General features: G+C 40.3%; 2 protein-coding genes across 2 annotated transcripts; both read right to left on the bottom strand.

The window, feature by feature from the left end:
* Positions 1-243: 243 nt before the first annotated feature.
* Positions 244-792, bottom strand: LOC107032731. The gene has a single exon (XM_015234302.1). The coding sequence runs from the start codon at positions 790-792 to the stop codon at positions 244-246; it is 549 nt and encodes a 182-aa protein (XP_015089788.1).
* Positions 793-6,644: 5,852 nt separating this feature from the next.
* LOC107032730 lies at positions 6,645-7,403 on the bottom strand. Its single transcript, XM_015234301.1, has one exon. It carries the CDS (start codon positions 7,401-7,403, stop codon positions 6,645-6,647), a length of 759 nt encoding a protein of 252 aa, XP_015089787.1.
* Between the last annotated feature and the right edge of the window lie 999 nt (positions 7,404-8,402).

The following is an 8,402-nucleotide window of genomic DNA, read 5'->3' as shown; positions in this document are numbered from 1 at the left end:
TCGGTTGCCAGAATAAACAGAATTACAATCTGACATTATTCTATATAAAAAAAAACTAAAACAATGCCCCAGTTTTCTGTAAATACTGGAAAACTGATTTTTTTATATGACCGAACCCCTAAAGGGTTGCCTACGTATCGGAATCAGGTCAAACGTAGTTCAGAATTTTCAATGAGAGATTTTTTTTTGAAGAGGTGCCTTTGTTCTTTCAACCCCAAAATTGTCGCAGAACCTTAGAATGCATTAGATGTAGTATCTTTTGACTAAATCTGCATTAACAATTATGCCCGTGATTTTTCCTTCCACATCAGTAAGGTGCAGGGCTTCTTTGGACAATACTTCCTTGATAAGATATGGACCTTGCCAATTTGGGGCAAACTTTCCCTTGGCTTCTTCTTGGTGCGGGAGAATGCGCTTTAAGACCAGTTGACCTACTTCAATGTGTCTTAGGTGAACCTTTTTGTTGTATGCACGATCCATCCTTTGCTGATAAAGCTGACCAAAACAGACAATCGTCAATCGTTTCTCGTCTATTAATGCGAGTTGCTCTATTCGGGTTTTGACCCATTCAGTATCTTCAATTTCAGCCTCGACAATAATTCGAAGAGATGGAATTTCAACATCCGCTGGAATCACAGCCTCAGTTCCATACATCCAAAAATTTGCACCAATCGAGGTGCGCACTGTTGTGCGATATCCCAAAAGTGCAAAAGGCAGCTTCTCATGCCATTGTCTAGTGCCTTGAATTATCCTTCTGAGAATCTTTTTGATATTCTTGTTGGCTGCCTCCATAGCTCCGTTGGCTTTTGGTCGGTATGGAGTAGAATTGTGGTGCACAATTTTGAACTGCTCGCATACCTCCTTTATCAGATTACTATTGAGGTTTGCAGCATTATCTGTGATGATAGCTCTTGGGATACCAAATCAACAAATAATGTTTGAATGAACAAAATCCACGACCGCCTTCTTAGTGACTGATTTTAAAGTTATCCCCTCCACCCATTTGGTGAAGTAATCAGTCGCAACCAAAATGAATCGATGTCCATTAGAGGCTTTTGTATCAATTGGTTCGATTACATCCATTCCCCATGCAACAAAGGGCCAAGGAGCAGCCATAGGGTGCAACTCTGAATGAGGTGAATGAATGACATCACCATGAATTTGACATTGATGACATTTTTTCACAAAGTGAATGCAATCCCTTTCCATGGTAAGCCAATAATACCCCGCCCAGAGTAACTTTTTTGCAAGGACATATCCGTTCATGTGTGGTCCGCATACCCCAGCGTGCACTTTATTCATAATTTTCTCGGCTTCTTCAGTATCCACATATCTCAATAAATTCAGATCCGGAGTTCTTTTATACAAAACATCCCCGCTCAAAAAGAAACCATTAGCCAGACATCTAATAGTTCTTTTTTGGCTTCTATTGGCATGTTCGGGGCATCTCCCTGTCTTCAAGAAATTCTTGATGTCTGAGTACCATGACTCACCATCAGGTTCTGCTTCCACTGTATTACAATAGCCATGTTGGTCCCGAACTTGAATCTCTAATGGGGTGATGTAAGTGTTTCCAGGATAGGGAAGCATTGAGGCCAAAGTAGCCAAGGCATTGGCCAAATCATCATGGAACATGGGGATGTATCTAAACTCGATGTACATGAACCTTTTGCTAAGATCTTCCACACATTGTCTATATGGAAGGAGCTTGAGGTCTCGAGTTTTCCATTTGCCTTGAGCTTGTCGGATAAGCAAATCAGAATCTCCCAACACAATTAATTCTTGCACACCCAAATCTATTGCCATATTTAGACCCATGATTCAAGCTTCATACTCAGTCGTGTTATTTGTACAAAAGAAACGAAGTCAAGCTGTTGCATGGTAATGTTGCCCTGTGGGCGATATTAAAATTGCCCCAATCCCTGTGTCTTTTGTGTTGGTTGCTCCATCAAAGTACAATTGCCAGGCTTGATTTCCATTTGAACCTACTTCCTTAATTGAGTTAATCTCTTCATCAGGAAAATATGTATCCAATGGTTCGTAATCACATCGACTGGGTTCTCTGCCAAGTAATCTGCCAAAGCTTGGGCTTTCATTGCAGTGCGAATGACATATATAATGTAAAATTCAATGAGCAAAATTTGCCATTTCCCGAGTCTGCCAATTGGCATTGGCTTCTGAAAGATGTACTTTTAAGGATCCATCCTTGATATGAGGTAAGTTTTGTAGGACAATAAGTTATGTCTTAACTATTGAGCTACCCAAGTTAAGGCGCAACACGTCCTTTCCAAAAAGGTGTACTTGACCTCATAACTAGTGAATTTCTTGCTCAAGTAGTAGATACCCTGCTCCTTCCTTCCTGTAGCATCATGTTGACCGAGAATACACCCAAAGGAATTATTTGTTACTGAATATAGAAAGAGAGGCCTGTTCAGCTTGAAAAAGTAAAGTCTCAGTGCCAGTTGTAAGGTTAGGAAGGTTCAGGCGGTACCAACACGGGAGGGTTGGACAAATAATCCTTGATTTTTTCAAAAGCTCGTTGACAATCTTCTGTCCATCTGACAGCAGCATCCTTCTTCAGAAGTTTCAAAATGGGCTCACATGTGGTTGTGAGTTGAGCAATAAACCTGCTGATGTAGTCCAACCTCCCAAGTAGACTCATGACTTCGGTCTTATTTTTCAGGGATGGCAAATCTCAAATGGCTTTTATTTTGGAGGGATCCAATTCGATTACCCTTCTACTGACAATAAAACCCAGAAGTTTACCAAATTGAAATCTGAATGCACATTTTGCTGGATTAAGCTTGAGGTCATATCTTAGCACTCTTTCCAAGAATTTTCTCAGATCTTGCACATGATCAACTTGTGTTTTAGACTTAATGATTACGTCGTCGACGTATACTTCAATTTCTTTATGCGACATATCATGTAACATGGTGGTCATAGCCCTCATGTAAGACGCCGCAACATTTTTAAGACCAAATGGCATGACCCCGTAGCAATAAGTTCCCCATGGAGTGGTGAAAGCAGTTTTCTCAGCGTCCTCTTCATCCATCAAGATTTGATGATACCCCGCAGAACAGTCCACAAAAGATTACATCTCGTGTTTTGCACAATTATCAACTAGGATGTGGATATTTGGCAATCAAAAGTTGTCTTCTGGACTAGCCTAGTTTAAATCTTGATAGTCAACACAAACTCTTATGTTTCTATCCTTTTTCGGCACAGGAACAACATTTGCCAACCAAGTAGTGTAACTAATAGCTTGGATAACCTTTGCATTCAGTTGTTTCATTATTTGTTCCTTGATTATTTCACTCACGTCCGGTTTGAATTTCCTTCTTTTTTGTTGGACGGGTGGAAAATCTGGATAAACAGGCAACGTATGAACCACTAAATCAACACTCAAACCTAGCATGTCATCATAAGACCAAGCAAATACATCTTTGTATTCAAACAAAAGTTGTATTATTGCCTCTATAATTTCCTGATTGATATGTAGACTTATTTTTATTTCCTTAACATCCTTAGAACTTCCCAAATTGATTGTCTTAGTTTCACTAAAATTAGGCTTTGGTTTGTGCTCAAACTGTTCCAGTTCCCTATTAATTTCCCTAAAAGCCTCTTCTCCATCATATTCCACCTCTTGACTTGGTGATTCAAGAATAAACAACTCTTTGAAATCAGGGAGTGAATTCTGCATGCATGTCATGTTATCAAAGCCGGCATTTACATAACTGAAAAATAGAGAACAAGAATTAAGGGAGGGAAAAAGACAATTTACTATGAAACTGAAATTTCATATCATTGACATCAAAAAGGGACAGAAGGGTTGACAATAACAAAATACTTTGAACTATTCGGGCCACAACCCTGAGAATAACAAAATACAAAAGAGTAGCAAAACAAACTACCACGACTCCTTCCTTATGGGAAAAGGAGTGGCTTCCCAATTGCTTAACTCAACACATGAGCCCACGAGCTGTATATTGGCATGACTTGTACCTTCACCAACTTGGACCATATTTACTTCACAAAACAACTGTTGAGATCCTCAATAACTTCTTCAATGTCTTCAAGAGTGAATGAATCTTTCAATTCTGGACCCTACGATTTGATAAAAGAATGATAAATATGGGGAATCGGTTATGGCAACGACCAATCAATCCTTTTGTGGTTCTTAGCCTTATCTCCATTTCTCTTGATTTGTTTGTATCCGAGGCCAGAGGTGCCTTGGTTTCCTAAAAGAGTAATCGGATCCTTGATTCCTTGCGAAGATACTCCCAAACCTTTACCGGGTTGATAACTATATTTGAGCATCGTCGTTGCTACCATTAAAGCGGAAGAGAAGATACATGATTGGATGATAGATTCTCCTTTTTTAAAGCGATCGAATGATACAACCTCAAAAGACTGGTAAACAACAGAATCACATCCTTCTTTTTCCTCAATGTATGGGACGGATGGATCTTTGTAAATAGGTGAATCATCTTCCCTATGAACAGTGATTCCCTTATTTTTGTATTCAAACATGACAACTTGATGTAGAGTTGATGGGACGTCTCGAGCCATGTGGATGCATGGCCTCCCTAGTAGAAAATTATAAGATGTTTCCATATCCATTACTTGGAACACAATCATAAAGACTACTGGCACAATTGTCATGTTTAACTTGATTTCACCAATGGTATCCCTCGTTGAGCCGTCATAAGCTCGCACAAATACATTACTGGGGCGAATTCTGTCAGTGTTAACTTTCAAGCTTTGCAACGTAGAAAGAGGACATATGTCTACCCCTGACCCTCCATCTATCATGACCCTCTTTACATAGTAACTTTCACATGTCACTGTAAGATGCAAAGCTTTGTTGTGTCCAGCCCATGGGCAACTTATCATTAGTGAAAGTGATGACGTTTGACTCGAAGACGCGCTTGGTCATATTCTCCAACTGATTTACTGTGGTCTCTTTTGGCACATGTGCTTCATTCAAAACCTTATTCAACACAAGACGATATTCTTCTGAGTGCAAAAGTAGAGACAACAGTGAAATCTGTGCAGCCGTCTTCTTCAATTGTTCCACGACAGAGTAATCTGGAACCTTAAGCTTTTTTAGAAATTCTACATTTTCTTCCTCACTAACTGCTTTCTTTAGTGGTACTTGGATATTTTCAGTCATCTTCCCTTTTCTTAATTCTTTTGGAAAATAACATCTTCTAGAACGTGTCAAACCCCCCGCTTCATCAACTTTTTCGACAATCTCCTTTCCTCGATAAACCACTGCGGTTTTGTTATAGTTCCAAGGGACAGCCTTTGAATCAATTATTGGACGCTGTTGAACGGGCTTAACAAAAATAGGCTCTTTCAAATTGGTCAAGCAACTTTGGGCATGTTGTGTTAATGAAAAGTCTTTTGATACATACAACTCTGGCATAGCTGCTCGAACTTCAATCCCCTTTGAAACCCCCGAGATGCACAAGACTTTGGTGTCAATATTGGCACCTTCCACACTCAGAGATGCAACTGGTTCTAAACTCTTCATTGACTTGTATTCTTCCCCGATCTTCCTAAACAACTTTCCCATTATGCTGAGGAGTTTGTACTCTTGATCATCAAAACCATACCTACTAAGTTGTTTTGAGCTGGAAGTGGGTTATTGGTCACATTGGGAGTGTTTTGATCTCTATCACAACAACAACTCCATGCTCGATCAGCTTCTCTATTGCTCCCTTCAAGGTCCAACAATTATCAGCGTTGTGTACTGGGGCTCCTGAATGGTATTCACATCTTTCATTGGCTTGGAAACCTGGAGCATTTGGATTCCGACAATGTCGTGGGATACACTCAATCACTCCTAGCTTTTTTAACTTTTGAAACAAGCTGGAGTACGACTCTCCCAATAGAGTGAATCTCTTTTTCTGTGCTTAATCTTGAGCATAATTCTGCATAAGAGGAGATTTGTAAGGGACCTGATAGGGTGGCCATTGCGGTGAAAGTTTCCTTGAGATGGGGCCCGAAAATATGGGCGATTGGGAGGATGCACATATGATTGAGCATTTAAGACCGTGTACGGAGATGGAGATACTGGATATTGAGGGGCATAAGGGTCGTAATGCTGAGGATAGCTAAGTTGTTCTTGAATTGATGTGTAAGGACAATTAGACTTTTTCTGAGCTCCCCTTGACCCTGATGCTAGTGAAATAACTTCCTCTTTCCTTTTACGATTTCCAAAACTTGTTAAACCACCTTGAATGTCCTGTGTGGTAGCTTTGACTGCTGCCTAGCTCACGATTCTTCCTGTTTTGAGACCACTTTCGACCATTTCCTAATTTTTATTGCTGTGTGAAACGGTCTTCCCATTGCGGCTGTGAGCTGGTGGAAGTAGTCAGGATCTTGAGCCTCTATGAATATATCAACCAATTCTTGCTCATTTAATGGGGGCTTGACTCGGGATGCTTTTTCCCTCCATTTGATAGCATATTCTCCGAAGCTTTCACTTGTTTTTTTTCTTGTATTGGAGAATGTATTACGATCTGGCATAATGTCGACATTATACTGAAATTGTCTAACAAAATCTTGAGCCATATCATCCCATATGTGCTAGTGGGAGATCTCTTGGTCTATAAACCATTCTGAGGCAACACCAGTCAGGTTCTCACCAAAATAAGCCATGAGCAATTCTTCTTTACCCCTGCATCGCGAAGATGATTACAGTATCTCTTAAGGTGGGCTATGGGATCACCGTGTCCATCATACTTATCAAACTTAGGGGTTTTGAACCCAGGTGGCAGATGGACATTTGGGAACATACACAAGTCTTTGAATGCGACACTTTTGTGCCCTACTAATCCTTGCATGCTCTTCATGTGTTGCTCGATGCTTTTAATCTTTTTCAACTTTTCTTCTTGCTCTGTGCCTGGAGTGGGCCTCTCAACATCAATGGGGGAGCCGAATTGAACAGAGTTAGGGCCCCCAAATGCTATCCTAGGAGTACAGTACTGCTCCGGATGAGTGGTGAACTGTCCCTCTTGAGCTGCTCTTTGCGTCACAGTCGGTTGTGAGAGTGTATAGACCGGTGCAGCTGTTGTGACAGTGGGAGTATTCCTAAATCGCATGCCTTGAGGACGTGTTGTTGATGGCCCGGCCCCACAATTATCAAATGGACCATACCTTGGGGGGAAGAAAGGTTCTGATATTGGGACATGAGAAGATGAAGATCGGATACTAGTGATATCAGCAAAACCAGGAATATATGTTGGTGATTCTTGTACATTGGCCCAGGCTTGCCACAATTGTGCCATAATATGTCTCAACGTCCGATTTTCTTCAACAGTGACTGTCTCTCTTGTTGTTGAATCAATTGGAGTATTCGCTGGATTCACCATAGTTTCAGTATTGGTTGTCATTGACGCTCTTACGTTAGACCTGGTAAAGTACGGGTGCGATGCCAATTTACAACAAACCAACCACCGAAAGCTAACTAGAGTTGATGTGAAATGAACAAACTTGTTAGGGGTTAGACAATTTTATAAATCAATCACACACTTATAAATCACATAGTAACATGGGTTCAGAAGGCCATTGTTTCATCCCATCTTTGCTTTGCTTATTATCCTTTTTTTTTTAAAAAGAAAAAGTTTTGAAAAAGAAATTCTGATCGGACCCTTTGGAGGTTGCCTACGTATCATGTTACTGCATGAATCAGATCATTACGTATTTCAAAGATTTAGATGACTCAAAATGATTAATTTGGAATTAATTTGCCGAAACTTCAAGAAAACAACAAAAATCAAAAGGTTTAAACACAACCCGGATCAACATAATATCCTTAAACACCATGAAACAAAGTCTAGCCCTTCAGAGATCATTCATACGCACTGATTTTTAATAACATAGGAGGTTTGCTCTGCCAGTTGATGAACTTGAAGTCTATCCCTTCCTACGTTTTGATGACAGTCATTTAACAAAGCCTGATGATCACCAAGATTATTCCTCAAAAAGGCCTCTCGCCCTTCTGTGTGTTGCTCTCTCGATGATCAGAATTCTTTGCCCCTCTTCGATATCAACATAATGAATGATTTTTCTCTTACATTCTTCTAACTGATGCATCCAACACGATCTTTCTTTCTCGAATTTTTCCTTATGCCGCTTAAGTTTTCCCTTTTGATATTGCACGACCTCTTCGGATGCCACTAAGTCCCTCTTCAATCGAGAGATCTCAAAACTCTGCTCCTTTTTTTATCTGTTGTGCCAAGTGGATTCTACTATGCAATTCTTCCTCCAACCGGGCTAATCTTCCCTCTGCATGCTTCAATTCTCCTTTCATATCTTGCAACTCTAACTTGTGATATTTTCCTCTTTGGACCTGTACTTCTTGCCGTGCAATGCTTGCTTTGGCCTTCTCC

The sequence above is a fragment of the Solanum pennellii genome, chromosome 10 (assembly GCF_001406875.1).
Source record: "Solanum pennellii chromosome 10, SPENNV200".
NCBI lineage: Eukaryota > Viridiplantae > Streptophyta > Magnoliopsida > Solanales > Solanaceae > Solanum > Solanum pennellii.
This window is presented reverse-complemented; position numbering and strand designations above follow the sequence as displayed.